Source organism: Geospiza fortis, unplaced genomic scaffold (assembly GCF_000277835.1).
Source record: "Geospiza fortis unplaced genomic scaffold, GeoFor_1.0 scaffold195, whole genome shotgun sequence".
Taxonomy (NCBI): domain Eukaryota; kingdom Metazoa; phylum Chordata; class Aves; order Passeriformes; family Thraupidae; genus Geospiza; species Geospiza fortis.
This window is the reverse complement of record NW_005054324.1, coordinates 938,636-955,106: the sequence shown is the minus strand read 5'-3', so window position 1 is coordinate 955,106 and position 16,471 is coordinate 938,636. Positions and strand designations below refer to the sequence as shown.

The following is a 16,471-nucleotide window of genomic DNA, read 5'->3' as shown; positions in this document are numbered from 1 at the left end:
AAATTCCAGTTTTAACGTAAAATACAGGGAGCACTGCCATGTAAAAACTTCACACTGAGCATGTAATTGGGAAAATTGTCTCCATTCAAAGTAACTTGTGATGAAACTCACAGTCGCTACAAAAAGAGAAATTACAAGAGTCTGAAAAAAGAGAAATTACAAGAGTCTGATTCCCAGCAGACCTATGGTTGGTGTCTTGATGACCTGTCTGGAAAATTCCAGGTTGTTTCAGGATCCATAGCTGATGGGCAAATCTGTAAAAACACATATTCTTGTCTATGAAAAACAATTTTCTTAAATAACTCCTAATTTCCTTTCATGCTTTACTGTCTCAAGTCAGTGTTTGTACCCACATATTTTTCACCTACTTTTAAATCCTTTTGGGGTTTCTGGTGTTTTTCTTTTGTTTATTTTTGGATTTATTTTCTCTTGGCCATGTGGACCCAAAATCAGTTTCTAAATCCTTGAGGGTTGACCACAAAAAACCCCAAAGATGTCAGTACAAATTTTATATGCATGACTAAAAAAGCCAAAAAAGTTTTTCTTTTACTGCAAAGGATCAATGCTGGAAGATTGGTTGTAGGGTCATAAAAACTGAGCAAAGCCTGAACTGTTCTTCAGTAAACTTTTGCATATTTTACAGTTTTTTCAAATGTGTAAACTTAGTCAAATAAAGGTAATTGTACAATTACCTGAAATCCACATACTTTAGCCTTACTTTTCTTAGTGTGCATTCTATGGGCTTATTTAAATAATATTATATTTTTTAAGGTAATAAGGATACTGGAATACATGGTTGTACATTATTAATGTTAAAACCATTAGGTTAACTGGTCTATCCTGACAGCAGTACAGTTCCTTTCTTCAAAGTATATTCTCTGATGTTCTGTCCACTCTAATTTTAACTCTTACATATAACTAGGTCCCTGAATATATTGCTGGACCAGGCCCTGTATGAGGTTCCAATTCAGAGTTTAGAGTTGTGGTTAAAAAATTCATATTGGAGAGTATGGTCAAAATCAGCATGGTAAAGTTGACTTTCAACCTAATGGATATTTGAAGTGCAGACATGGCAACACTGGATTTAGAAAATACAATTTGGAAGCAGCTGTAGATCTAAAGCCCACACAAATGTCACCTGTAGAAAAATGGCAGACAGTGACTCTTTGCTTTCAATTTTAGTTAATATTATGTGACAGGAATCCTTCCCTTTAGATATATGCACATATACTCCTTCTAAAGAAGACCAGACTCATATTTAAAGATATTTTCTCCTTGCGTGCATAATTTTTTTAAAAAAGTCAAGTCTTTTACTTATTTTAATTTTTTTTCCTCATTCTTCTTTCCTTCCCTACCCCTTAAGCTATCTAGCAGCATTTTGGATATATATAACAGTGACCAGGGGATGGCACCAGCTAATATGGGTCTCACAAATGCTTCTTGCCCAGCTAATCTACCAGTAAAAAGGGAGCTCACAGGTAAAAACTCTGAGATTTTAGTATATAACTGCATAGGTGATGGTGTGTCTCTTAAAAGTTGAATCTTATCCATGAAAAAGATATCCATAATTAAATTCCTAAGAATTTTCAGTCTCTGGTTTCATTTAAGAAAAAGAACAAAGATAAATGAGAAATGTTTTCTTTCTGTTCTTCTCTTTAGAAATTCAGAAACCATGTTTCCCCCTGTTTCTATGAACATTGTGCTTCTAAAAAACCTTAATATTTTAGAAAACAGTATATTCTTCCACATGTTGGCTTCTGACCAACAATATAAATTATTATCATCCATTAAATTTGTTCCAGGGTAGAACAAATAGTTCTTTTAAAACTTTACAATAAGGCTATTCAAGGTAAAGCTATATTAGTGGATTACGAACTTTAAAAGTTACATTCAATTAATCCAAAGAATGCTAAAAATCATGTACAGTTTGTTAATGTCACTCAGAGGAAACAGTGAGTTTATTAAATATCTTACAAATATGATTAACTCTTGCATTATGGGATATAGAAAATCCATATTCACTTTAGTGTATTGTAAGTTTTATCCTGATGTAAAATACAGGAAACTGGAGAAAAATACCCCTCCATAGCATTTCTATATTGTTAAATTTGAAAAAAGTACCATAAAAAATGTTAAGCAACCTGCCAGACTTGCTTAAAATTTAGTACTGGTAGAATAAAGATTTGTCTATGATCTGTTTTAATAATAAAAAAATGTAATGCAGTAAAAGGACTGGAAATCTGGTCTCTGTGACAAGAGGCCATTTTCAGAAGATGAAAGAAGTACTGGAATTGCATTTTAAGGACTATTTTAATAAATGTTACTTTCTGTCAGAAGCAGATACAAGAGCAATGGCAAAGGAGAGACAAAAAAAGGATAACCACAATCTCAGTAAGTATATGTTCATCTTCCATCTCATTACATGGAATGTATGGAGAATGCAAAACCATGATACATTAGCTACCACATCTCTGCTCTTCTTTTAGACCAGCCTCTCAGCAGGCCAACTCAGACTACAAAAACAGCTGACCATAAAGTTTTCTTTCTTGAAATTATTTTATGTCTCTGACTTTTGTCTTTCAAAACACTTTGATACTACAATTAATTTATTTCCATGTAATCTCCTGCTATTATTTTTCCATAGTAGCACACTTGATGTTTTCTCTAAGAATTACAGTGCAAAGCAGACAAGAAGGAAGCAGGTTATGAGAAAAACAACACTGAAAATTCAGTCTTCACACCATATTTACTGAAGCGCCAAAGCAAGAGGCTTTCCTACTCCATCTCTTTATGGGTGATAGGGTAGGAAAAAAAATTGCATCAGACAACTTCTAAGTGGTTGCTAACCTCTTAAAGTTATTGAAATAGTATGTCACCAAAAGAGATCAGTGCAGGACTTTGTGAGACTTGCCAGTGTTCTGACTCTGCCACACAAGCCCCACAACCCCTGTCATCTGGGATACACTTCTGTTTCCTTTATGGATAACAGTGCAGATATGTACAGATGATAGGCATGCTGGTTTTAGAGGAATAGTCTTAAAACTGTTGTGAAATTAAAATCTTAATGAAATTCATAGTTCAGTGTCTAAATATTAGAATTAAAAAAATTAAAAAAAATTAGTTTATATAGAATAGAAAAAAACCCCCATCATTTTAATTACTGGGAAATTGCCTATAAAATGTCATAATTTTTCCCTCTAAAGCATAATTGGAAACAAAAAGGCTGCAAGATTCTTTTTGGAAAGTGTTGAATAAAGCAGTTAAAATTTTCAAGTTCTCCTTTCCAGTTCTTCCAACAGAAATAGTATGGGAATTGGATTAAATTATCCTTATGAATCACTTCCAACTTGAGATACTCTATGATTCCATATATTTAAACCTAAATTAGTAATTAGTTAATAGCCACTATTTATATCTTTATTATCTTACTTCTGTCTTGTTTCTCTGGCTATTTGATTTCCAATAATCAAAGAGGGATTTATGGCTTTACTTGCATGAAATTACATACCTGAAAGTATACATCCACTGGCACTGGTGCTAGCAATCACCGTGGACAATATTCTGCTACTTAGAATTTCCAGAAGGCATCCTTATGTCTGTCTGTAATTTTTTTTTTTTTGGGTTACAGGCAGGACATGAAGGTTTTTAGATGTGTTGCTAGCATATAATCTCTGAAATGCCAGTGCAGCTGCTTTCTGTCTTGTTAGGGCAGAAATGGGGAGTTTTGCTGGACTAAGAAAGAGGGTGGGTAGAAGTTACCTGGAGCTACAAGGGGAAATAGAGGCTCATCATAGATACATCAGGGATGCCATGTCTTACTATTGCCTCCACTGTTTGCTTTGGCTTATCACAGTCCTTCCTGATCCCAGAAGAAATGTCTGAGAACGTTCCCTCACCACTGGTAGCTAAACTGAAGGGCACTGCAGACAGGCAGCATCTGTTTTGCTGGGCTCCTGGTGTTCACTGCAGAGCTCAAAGGCTCTCTGGACATAGCTCTGCTGTCTAAAGGCTTGGACATAGTCATGCATTGCCTATAAAGGCTTTATCAGTGTGATTTACTCTTTTAAGGGGATCAGGTTTCTAAGGGATGGTCTGAAAAATCAGTTTTTGAAAGTTGATTGGAATGATACAAACTTTCAATTTTCAGGTTGAATTATGGCCTACATTTCACAGAAATGTTCTTGTAGATTCTTGTAACAAGGAGCCATAAAGGCACTGGGAAAAAGTCCCCTTGAAAGACTGTATATTGAATGAAACCATGAAAAGGGAGCTTGATTTAAGAACTGGAAATCCTTCATGCAACAGACAGAGTTTAAAACATTGCCTAATGTTTCTTAACTTTGGTGTTTTTTACTTCCAAACAAAGAATGTTATATTATAATCCTGTCCATGCAGTTTGAAAAATAATTTTCTGATTTGGTTTATGTATAATTTGATTTTTGAAATATTACTGATAACTCAGAATATCTCTGGAAAGGTTATACACACACCTCAGGAAAGTTCTATTGCAACATGTTTCCAAGCTTAAAAATCTCCCTTTCTAACTCATTGACACAATCACTGGAAGTTTCTTTTCAGGAAAAAAAAATGCAAAAATATAAAGGAAAAGGAATTCTGCAAGTGTTCACTTGTAAGAATATTTTTTCATTGCCTTGTTTTATAGCTAATGCTTAGTTGACTACTTTTTGATGAATATCTTACAGAGTTTTCTACAGCATAAATAATAATTAAACAACAGGTATTATGCCATAGGAAAGTATAGTTAAAGCAAATTCTTCAATTTTGTTTGCCGTGCCATTATTTTGCCAACACAACTGAAATAAATCTTTTAAATTTTTCAGTTGCTCTCTCTTTTTGTACACTGGGCTCTCCTGCAAGATCCAGCACATCCATTCCTGTGCAATGCAGGGGCTCACTGAGCAGTACACTCAGGAGGATTATAACCCTGTCTTCTGAATTTGTGAATCATCACCAATAAACCTGAGACGCTTTAATTTGTTAAGTGAAATTCCTGTTTCTATAGAAAGCAAGACAAGATAATGCATCCCACCAAGGTAGAGTACTTCATCAGAGTAAATAATAACACTCAGGTTGTTCCTGGAGCTTGAGCCTGCTAGGGAGGAAATAACTGACTGCTGCACAAACCAAGGAGCCTCACACAGACAGGAAGCAAACCATTTTATATACAGGAAGAAGAGGACTAGAAGTGATCCAGGTGGTGGGGCTGAGACTGAAAGTGACAGGCTCATATGACTATGAGAATGTTGAAGTCAGCCTTGGAAGACCTACTAAGATGCCCTTGGCTGAACACTTGTAACTTAGCTCTACTGGGCTTTTTGTATTTATATCCAAAATTAGGCCATTAGATTTTAAGTGCACATGTCCAGACAGGAGCACGTATCCATTCTGCCCAGGTGCTAGGCTGGGCAGGGCTGGGCTGACGGAGCACAGTGGCATTGGCATATTGAGCCCAAGGTAAGGTCTTCCAAGATGCAAAGGACAAGAGAAAGAGCTCAGTGTGATGTTAGTGATGGAGAAAAGCTGAATCCTGCTTATTCAGTGAGATTTGGATTGAGTTAAAGCGGAGGCAGTGGACAAAAGGGTGAGCTCACACCAGTGGGACAGCAATAGAGACTGCTGGTCTCTCACACCCAGCAGTGCCCTAATGGAACTACATTCTCACTGAATACACTTTCTGTGTCAAAATTTTATACAAGTAATTCCCCAAAGCATTGTGATGTTCTCTGGACCTATCCACTAGAAAAATGTGAATTTTCTGAAGGATCACACACACCAGCCTGGATACCAGTACAATGCTGGTAAAGTGAACTGGGAGCATGCAGAAGGGGTACTAATTTTAAGAGATTTATTTTCTCTTTTTTTTCTTCTAAATAAACTACAAAGTGAACAAGAAACCTACATAGCTTATCTTAGGAAAAGCATAAATTTAAATCCAAAAAATATATATAGTTTAAACCATGGTGGTCTTTTTTTCATTTTCTCCATGTTTTAAAAATTGTCATAAATATTTTTTGTGCTGCCCATCACCGAAGGAAAGATCTACGGGGGTGAAGTGGTTTTGGGACATAATCTTGCCCTGTTTCAGAGGGTGGATAGAGCTGTAGTTATGTACTCTCTGTCAGTTTAAATGCTGGTAATCATAAATAAGGGAAAATGAAGCTGTTACTTTGTGGTTTGTAACAGGAGTTATGCCAAAATATTAATTGCTGGATGAATTGTCCAGTATCCCTGTTGGAGTCACCAACCAGACTCCACTAAGCTGAAATCTCTGTTCTGTGGGAGCATGGTGGAGACAGAATATATAAAGATCAGGAAAAAAGAAATGTTAGCTCACATTTAGGCAATATGTGACTATTTCATTCTCTAGAAATTGAATTGTAAATGGGGGAAAACCCTGTAGTTAAGGTAAGATACAAACAGTACTAATGATAGAGTTTGTCCTGAGAGTAAGTCAGAGACAGGTAGGAGCTCATGTTGGGACTGTTATTTGAGGAAGATTTTTTCTGTATATTGAATAACATGTTTTTAACTAATTAAAATGTTTTATGTGTAATTTCTCCAAAAATATTTCAGTGTAAAAATAGTAAATGTTTCTTTTTAACAGTCGAGAGAAGAAGAAGGTATAATATTAATTACCGAATCAAGGAGCTTGGCACACTCATCCCCAAGTCTAATGATCCGTGAGTTCAGCTGTCTTTCCTATAATAATGTTTATAGTATTAATACAGGAGAAAAGAGACAGTTGTGAATACTGGCTATAGGATTGAGAAATGGGATACAAAATCTTCCATACCAGGTCACTGGCTCAGATCAGGCTGTTGAAGTAACAAACCTTTGACAGATTTTTTGTGCCTGTTGAAAAACTTATGTGAAAGCATAATAATATGAAAGCAATTTCAAGGTGTTTAAGAGAAACTGCCACTTAAAGGGAAAACAAACAAACAAACAAACAAAATATAAGCCAACTAACAGAAAGTCCATCTCCCTGTCCCTGAGCACAATTGTGTGGTGTCTCTGGAGAAGGAAGCAGTGGTGCTTTCAGCTCTTGCCATGGCCCTCTAGTGGGATAACACAAAATTTATGTTGCCACTGTCTGCCCTCAGACTAAGAGAAAAAAAAAAATCAATTTAAGAGTCTGTAGACTGAGCATTTTTCAAAAGTCCTCAACTCATTGCAGGGAAAGCACCAGTCCTAAAATGCAAGGATAAAAGTAATAATTGCTATAATTGATATAATAATATCATTTTATACTAATGCGTATACTAACAGAAACACAAAATGCATATTGCTCGAACTATATGTGCATTCCCTTAAAGCTTATATTTGTCATCAACAGGAAAAAAGCTGCCTTGGAGAAAAGCCCATTGCAGGATTAACAATAACAATTCAGAGTGATTTTTAATGCAGAACTTTAGCCTTAGATTTCTCTTGTCACTCAGGGAAGACTTAAGACAATGCAGCAGCATGATTGTAACTTGCATAAAATTGATTATACAGATTTTGTCTTTGTCATTTGCATGTCAATACAGATGTGCAGGATACTTCAAATGAAAACATCTATTGATATTTCAGCTTTTTTAACCTTAGGACTAAGAAACTTTTGATTACATTAAGGATTTCTGCAACAATACAAAGCTGTGTGAGGTTTACACAAGTAGAAGGTTGGCTTTATTTGAAGTGAAGCCACCAGAGAGAAATTTAACATACTGCATCCATTTTAGAGAATTCACAAACTCAGCTCCTTCTGTAGCATCCACCAGAGATTGGATAAATGGGCATGATTTTTTGTTATTAATATGGAATTAGGTGTTAAAGCTGAATTAAAAGCACTTTAAGTACCTAAATAAAGTTTTGGACATGTGATCCATTGCAAGCAGAAACTGATAGAAGTGTTTTAATTTTGCTGGGGCATCTTTCAGTATTCAACACCATTTGGGCAAGTAATTGAAAGATTTCTCAGAAAAACAGAGGATGGCACTGTTGGTTTGCAGCTATAAAGCAAAAATAGAAACTGGTAATACTGCAATTAGAGATGGGCATGGGGTACAAATTCCAGTTGCACTTCTTGATTGCCTATAAAGGTGTTTCACCTACATGTTTTGGTCTGGATTCAGGTTGACTTTGTGAACTTAATCAAAACATTAATACATAGAGTAATCATTTAAGCTGTTCTTAAAATGATTTACCTGGCCCTGCAGTTTTGCTCCAGTAAGTGGATGGTGGACCTCACCCTCAGTTTTTGGTGTTGTTGCCTGATGAAAAAGTTTCAGGTATAGATTCTGAAATGATTGCCTTATCTTGTTTTAGTTTGCAAACCCATGACTGAGTTCAGCAGCGTGACCAGACCCAGAGTGGTTTATGCTTACAAAAGCACAAGGTGAACTTAAGTATCTCACATTCTAAAGACTGCTGTCTTCAAAAGGCTGATAATCAGTACTCCTTTGGAAAGCAGGCCTACTGAAAAGCTTTTAAGTTGGTGCTAAGAAAAAAAAAAGGCATCAAAACCTGCCGGGCTTTTGACAAACCAGTTTGCAACACAATTTTGCTATAGCTTAGTGCAAGGATAAATTAATTCAAAGAAATATACGTAGTTGGTTTCGGAGTTTTTTTTGTATTTGTATTTTTAGGCAGAAATATAGTAATTTGAAAATGTTGTTTTACTGGTTGAGCAGATCAACATTATTATTACCTTTTGGTATGGTCTTGTTTTGCCAAATCATAACTCAGCATCCTTATTCTCTCTTTCAGTTCTTGCTTTTTACTTCATAGCACCTTACTGTGCCCCCAGTCTGCCCCCTCTTCTTTGAAAGAAAGAGATTTATCATGGCTTACAATACTTTATCTGTAACGTTTTATCACACATAGCATTTTTGCCTCATATTGATTTCAGAAGATTCTTCTTAACGTGGAAACTTAGCTGTAAAAGGAGAAAGCTTACTGATGCTTAGACTAATGACAGTGAAGAAAATCAGCCTCTGCACTGAAGAGCAAACACTACTATAACTAAGCCATTGTGGTTAGCATGCCTGTCCCAGATGGCTCGCTTCAAGAAGATTACATTCAGAATCAGAAACAGAAAAGGACATTTTTTTACGCCATTTGGAAACCTTTTGTGATTTATATTTCTTAGAAGTGCTGTGTGGGGTTTTTATTTCACTTTTGTTTTGTTGGTTATGTAGTGAGCTTGTTTGGCTCCTGCAGAGTTTCTGCAGGGACTTTCTTTTGACTGGATTAAACCCCTATTCTTTTCACTTTTTTCTTTTTTCCTTAATTTAATGATGAAAAGTGTGGATTACATTACCTAAATGAATGGGTGTTTTAAGTTCCCTTCATCAGCATTAGAAAATGAAGATAAGTGTAAGTTACAAAGAACTATGACTCTTTTGTTTAACTTTCAGTGCTTAGATATCCAAGTGCTAGATGATTCAGAAATGCAAATCAGTTTTAAAGAACAAAATTCAAAAATAGAATTTAAAAATGCCAGAAATACTCAGTCATATTTTGCTGAAAAACTCATAACCTGCTCCTTTAATTATACCTGCCTTTCTATTTGTGTTCAACCTTTCAGAATCCAACTTTTAGGAGGTTAGCAGGATTCCTTATTGTGATGGAGTCTGGCAATGCCTACACAAGAACAGTTTAATGGTAGCTTGACTTAAATTCTCAGAAAGCTATATGAGAAAAAGGAATTCTGGTAGTGTTACAGAGCTGGAATATTAAGAGAACTGCTGAGGATTTGGGCAGAAGCAGTGGGTTGCTCTCACTCTATCCTTTCTGCTCTCTGCATGATTTACCTGGGCCTGACCCATGTGCTCTCTGTGGACAGACCCTCTAGCAGCCAGCAGGGACACATTACTTGCAAAGGAGAAGTTTGTGTACACTCATGCTGTTATAAAGTGGAAACTTGCTGCCTCGTTCAGAATAAAACACTTTGCAATTGTGCAAGTCCTCAAAACAAGTACAAAGTCCTTCCAAGTACTTCTTTGAGCAAATTTCTTTAGTTTAAAGATAATTTCTTGGAAACAGGGAGAGAAGTGTTCTGCAAACACAGTTTCAACTTTGCAAATGTATTTGTTATTAGTTAACTGGCCTGTGTCTGGCAAACTCTGTAACTATCACACTCTCTCAAACACTGCTTTTACTAATTAGTTGTAATCTTAGATGACCACGTGCTCCCATCCTTCCTACAGGAGTTCAGCTTCTGTAAACTAGTGAAGCTCCTTTGACTTCAACAAAGTTAAATTAATGGAAATGAGCTGAAGATCAGTCTCTTTTCCATGTTTCATTTCTCCAATATAGGAAACTCTACTTGGTGAGAGTTACATGTTTTGTTCTGGGCATTTGAGTTTTGTAGAGAGATTCAGATGATAAAGTTAAGAGGAGACAGGATTCAGAGACAAATAAAACATAATGTGTTTTTTACTTTTTAAAAAATTTGCCATAAAAATCTTATTATTTTTGATTGGCCCCCGTTAATTAAACTCACTAACATGTCTGTGGATTAACAGAAACTTCAAATTACCACACGGACACACAGGAACAAAGAAGTAACCCTCCTTTGCATAATTTCTGATGAGCAGACTGGCAAAACATCTCACTGCTTTCAAAAAACTTGGCTTGAATATAAAATTTCACATGTATTTCAGAATTTACATGACGGTGCCGTGCATGCATTTAATAAAAATCATGATTAAGAAGACAAATGCCAAAAAAACAACAGCAGAAAAACACTGAAAACCAAAAAAATTCAGACCAAAGCAAATTAATAGAACTGAAAGATCAAAATGAAGAAAAGAATTCCTGCCATATCTGAAGATCAGTAGGTGTATAGCTAAGTTTTTAGAATCAAAACAATTAAGAATGAAAGTATTTTTTCTGTTTTCATACAGAAACTTCCAATTAAATTAGTAACAACTGCTAGTGATTCCTCAATTTTTAAAGGTTCTAAAAATGTCTTTGTAGGGTTTTTCATTTCAGTTTTTACCTCTAAGTGCAATTAACAAATCTCTAAAAAGCAAAAACTATGATTTCCTAGTGACATTTTTATAACTTTTCAGGTAGTTTTATTTACACCCAATTTAGAATTCATTGTTTTCAGAGAAATAACAGAAAACAAATAACTGAGCAGAGAAATTCTGAATTCCTCTTATGCACTTCTTGTGCTTTGAGTTAATCAATTTTCAAATGTTGAGTTGTTTTTTCTTCCCATCATAGATGAATCTGCTTGCCTGCCTGGTCTGTAAAGCTAGATGCACTTCAGACTATCGGTTTGCAGGAATCTCACCTTTACCAGACCAAATTTGCCTTCATCCTCACCAGTTGCATTGCTGCTCTTCCAGCCCTGCACATCTGCACAGAGCCTCTGCTGCTCTGCAGCACTGTCCTGTGGCTGCAGTCTCTGGGCTGCAATGAGTGAAGAGTGCCTGTGATGCAAAATCAGCACAGACACCTCCAGGATATTCCTTAGATCCTGGTAAAGAGAGACACAAAGTGAAATACATGTTGACTTCCAAGGTCATCAGCTGTTTCATTTGCTATGTTGCCTTCAGACACTGGAAGAACTTCAATATTTTTCATTTAATAAGAATATTCTTCATTTAACCAGTGTATGTACATATGAGAAGTGATGTAGAGCCATATGTGGGGTATGCACACATGCACAGGCACATACACACGTGTATACAGGTTAAAGAACAGTCTCTTAAATAACAATAGTAACCTCTGCATTTTTATCCTAGCTCTCCATTACAATTTTGCCTCTCAGATCAGTAAATATTACCACAAGAGATATTTATCCATATGTATCTCATGCAAAAGCTGACCAGGTGTATCTCTCTGGTAGTTTGAATCCAGGCATTAGTCTTTCAGTGAAGATTTATTCAAAACTACGAAAAAAATTACCATAGAAATAAAAGCTAAAACTATCAAGGAAACATGAACTAAAAGTAAGCCATATCACAAGATGATATTAAGTGTACTATGAATGAATCTCATCAAAAAATATTCCTAATACAGTCGTGAATATATGACTCATTCATATGTCAATCAGAAAAATCAACCAAAAATAATTTGGTCTTATTTTGAATCCATGATTTTTTTTTGGTGAAAACACAATTAAATATTTTCTAAATATGTGATATATTAAAATTTTTCTGCTGCTGTTACATTTCCTCAATTATTTCCATTTTTCCAGCTAGGGGTTTATTTCTAATTTCATAGTACTATATCTTTAGGTTTGGAACATCAGTTCAAACCTGTCTTAGTTTTGTTTTTAGCACTTACTAGAGATTAACCTCATCATCAAGGCAGACTGTGTTTCTCCATACAGCATATATAGCTCATATCTGAGATGGGAGTGGAGAATCCCTGTTTGAAAAGTTCTTGTCCTGGTAACTTTATTTATTTTATTTAGCTTCTTTATTCATGAGTGGTCTGGCATAGACAGACAGACACTTTACTGCCTTTCCAACTCCACTGCAATTTAGCCATAAACAGAGACCTCTCAGTATTTTTACCTAACTTTCTAAAAAGGTGTGGTGGAAATGAAACTGTGACATGGTGATGGCAGTCAAAGATTGTCCAGAAAATATGCATACTAAAAGCTTCCTTAACCTTTTCAGTTTGAACACAGGTAAGCCATTTGAGAGGAGAATGTCCTCTCCTAGGAGGGCGCCTAAGGGATGCTGGCAAGAAATTCTGTCCTTCCACCTGCTCAGGAGGTACAAGGACAGGAAGGAGAAGGCAGAGGCACTGCCAAGACATGATTCAGCCATCATGGGACAGATGTATTCTGCTCTTGGCTCCCAGTCCCACCTCTGCTCTAGCTTTTTGACCAGGCGATGTCTAAATCAGAATACATACCCAATTATGTTTTGTCTTTTTAGACAGTAGGGTTGTAGACAATAATTATTTTCTCTCTGACCTCTTCAACCTTTAATTCCAAAAGCTGTGCATTTCTAGCCTGCAGCACTGAGAGGAGGCGAGGTCCCTGTGTTCAGGAGCCTCGCAGTTTGTGTGTTGTCCAGAAGTAACTGACATTTGAATTTGAGCACTCTTGGATTAAAAAAAAAAAATGTTACTCCCAAATCTCTAGCAAATTACCTGAATGCTGTGGCATGGTTAAACACTGTCATGCTTTATCACAACTAATTTTGCATATTCTTCTTAGTGTTTTAAAGTTATCAGCTCCATAATGTTTTGTCCATAGTAAAGCATCTGGAAAATCTGGGTGGTCTGGGTCCCTACATCCTGTACCTGCCTGGCTTTTGCACTATACCTTCAGGAGATAAATAACTGCAGAAATCTCTAAGGATGCTTAGCCTCATGAGGGGAAGTGGAGGAGCAGGCACTGATCTCTTCACTCTCATGACCAGTGATGGGACTCAAGAAAATGATATGAGGCTGAGGCAGGGGAGGTTTAGGTTGGAAATCAGGAAAAAGTTTTCACCCAGTGGGTAGCTGAGCACTGGAAACAGGTTCTCCAGGGAAGTGGTTATGGTTCCACGCCTGGCAGAGTTCAAGAAGTGTTTGGACAATGCTCTCAGGCACATGGTGTGACTTGGGGTGTCCTGTGTAAGGCCAGGAGTTGGACTCACTAATCCTGATGGGTGCTTTCCAACTCAGCATATTCTATGATTCTATGAATAAGCGAAAGTGATAATAGCTGGGCATATAATTAATTTTTTTCCTCCATAAATGACAGCATGTAAATATATGTCTTTGGAAGAGGTATTGAAAAAATGCTTGTCCCACCCAACATCAGATTCTTACTCGTTCTTAACAACAGCTTTGTGTTGCTTTGGGACCAGAAGCTTGACCAACCTTCTGCTCAGCCTAAGCAACTTGCAGTGAAGCAGATAGTTTGGATAAAGCCCATTTAACTGTATATTTAATGCAGTGAACCCATCCAGCATCATAAAATATTGAAATTTATTAGAAATTAAATATTTTTAGCAAAATTCATTATTGTTCCAAGACCTTACCTAAAAGACTGCATAAAAATTTGATAAATGGATACATGAAAGTCTTGGACAGTTTAATTTGAACAAGTGCTCTGTTGCTAGTGAGGCTGCTTGTAAGCTGGAAGTCAAACCATGATTTCCTGAATGATGCACAGTTTTAATCTAATTTTTTTGCAAAGGTTTTATTTTGAGTTGGGGTCTGCTTGTAGCTGTAGATCTTAACTTGTTTTTGAAATTGTTTCAAGATTTTTGAACATGATTTTTGTCATTCCCTAGCCATTATGGTTATGAAAGTGTGATTTTTCTGGTCTGTCATCAATGAGGAGCGGCAGTCAGCACAGACCATTTTTTTCTCTACAAGCATAAAAGCAACCTCATTAGTAAGTCAGGTAAAAGGAGTAGTATATTCAAAATGATCTTTAAAAATTTAGGCTTAAGTCCTCAGTAATGTATATTTCCTAGTTCATTAATGCAGAAATACTGCACATAGATTTTAATCTCAGAGTTAATAATAAAAGCAATTTTCACTAAAAATATAAAAACTGTAATGGTAGAATCATGATATTGCATTTAGCTCTCCCACAAAAAGTCACTTTATTACTTTCTTTTGACACTTATTTTCATTCTGGGATTAATTTTACTATATAAGGGCTTCTTAACTATTCTATTAAAATTTCCATTCAGAAGCAATAATATCTAAGAGTGAATAATAGTCATGTAAATCATTATTTCATATTAATGTAAAAGATTTTGTAAGTTCTTATGAATTCTGCTGACATGCACAATTGTGAAAAGGTTATCTCTACATTCTGCAGTGATATGCGCTGGAACAAAGGAACTATTTTAAAAGCATCGGTGGAGTACATCAAGTGGCTACAAAAAGAACAACAGAGAGCCAGAGAATTAGAACACAGGCAGAAGAAATTAGAGCATGCTAACAGAAGACTTCTGCTCCGAATTCAGGTTTGTATAAGCGTTGCCATAAACTACAAGGCTTTCTCAGTACTTATCCCCCATTAAATTTTGTTAATCTATATAATTTTTCCTCAAATTACGTTTATTAAAAATAAATTGACTTTGCCTTTTTATTTCTGTGTATATTGGGGAGGGGGTATTCTTTAGATTTCTAGGAAATCTCTTTGATAATTATACTTTACATAAAGTAACTAGTGGAAAAGTAATAAAGTATTTGTACAAACAGTTTCATTATGCATGTATTAGAAACAAAGACAAAAAAAAAAGGAAATAAGTATATTCTTGCAGCCAAAAATCAATGCTGGTCACAAAGTTCCCTTCAGTACTTCAATTTTCCCTTTCAAAGTATTTAATGCATTAGGCTCCCCAGTAAGACTATCTTATGTTATATCTGCTTTTGACACTAAGAGGTAGAATATAGCCTTTCATGGCTTAAAAAGCAAGATTCTAATATAGACACACACCTATGGAAATGGGATGGGTAGATAGGTAGATAGACATAAAACTGATCGTCTTACATATGTTGATTTACTTATATATCTGTATAATATAAGCATTATCAACTAAAGAATCTTCTTTTTCTCTGGATAACAGTTTTATAATGAACTATCAAGTTGCAAAATTTTTCTGCTACCTTCATTGAATTCAGTATGCAATGGTTTTAGAGAGGCTCTCTACCTCTTCTGCTCCCATAGAATAGTTGCTTAATAACAAAAAGGGATATAAAAACACTTGGCAAATTTTCTTCAATAAAAAATTTTCATGCATGATTTGTATACTTTCTGCAATGGTTCTGAAGAGACTGTTTTCTCTTTTAAAATTGTTGTCTAATTATTTGTGTTTGAAATGTTAGGAACTGGAGATCCAGGCACGTGCACACGGCCTTCCGGTCATGTCTTCGCTCAGTGCTGTCGATTTAGCTGCACAAGTCATCAAGCAACAGCCTTATCCAGAGGAGAACTCTGTAGACTACTCTCAACAAATGCCTCTGGTACATGGACAAAATTCTGATGTCTGCGATGGATCTACAGCCTTTTCCGATCCCCTTTCACACTTCACGGATTTGTCCTTCAGCGCAGCTTTAAAAGAGGAGCAACGGCTAGAGGAAATTTTATTGGACGACACAGTGTCACCATTTGGAACAGACCCACTCTTGTCCTCCACATCTCCAGCTGCATCAAAAGAGAGCAGCAGGAGAAGCAGCTTTAGCACAGATGATGGAGATGATTTATAAAAGCAGAAAGGGTCTAATACTTCTCTAAACACTTGTTAAAAGACTTAGTTAAACGTAAGCGTGGTGCTTGCTCTTATTTTAAATACTTATAAGGAGAGACGCTGTAAGAATCAATTACTACATGACAAGGATTTCAATCAGCCCTTACTTCACAAGAAAATAAGATGGACATGAACCCATATCACTCTGCCCCAAATTCACCCTCTGTTCACAGCCAACATTTGCATAAATCTCTCTTCACTGGGAATATTTTTACTGTCATTCCATGACTTTTATCAGT

General features: G+C 36.0%; 1 protein-coding gene across 1 annotated transcript in view; it reads left to right on the top strand.

The window, feature by feature from the left end:
• The window catches only part of TFEC (transcription factor EC), an 86,680-nt gene extending 70,489 nt beyond the window's left edge, over positions 1–16,191 (top strand). The window contains exons 4-8 of the mRNA XM_014306978.2: positions 1,364–1,478; positions 2,335–2,391; positions 6,626–6,701; positions 14,798–14,945; positions 15,811–16,191. Of these exons, the coding sequence (XP_014162453.1) occupies positions 1,364–1,478; positions 2,335–2,391; positions 6,626–6,701; positions 14,798–14,945; positions 15,811–16,191 (777 nt within the window). The remainder of the gene's footprint in view (positions 1–1,363; positions 1,479–2,334; positions 2,392–6,625; positions 6,702–14,797; positions 14,946–15,810) is intronic.
• Positions 16,192–16,471: the final 280 nt, after the last annotated feature.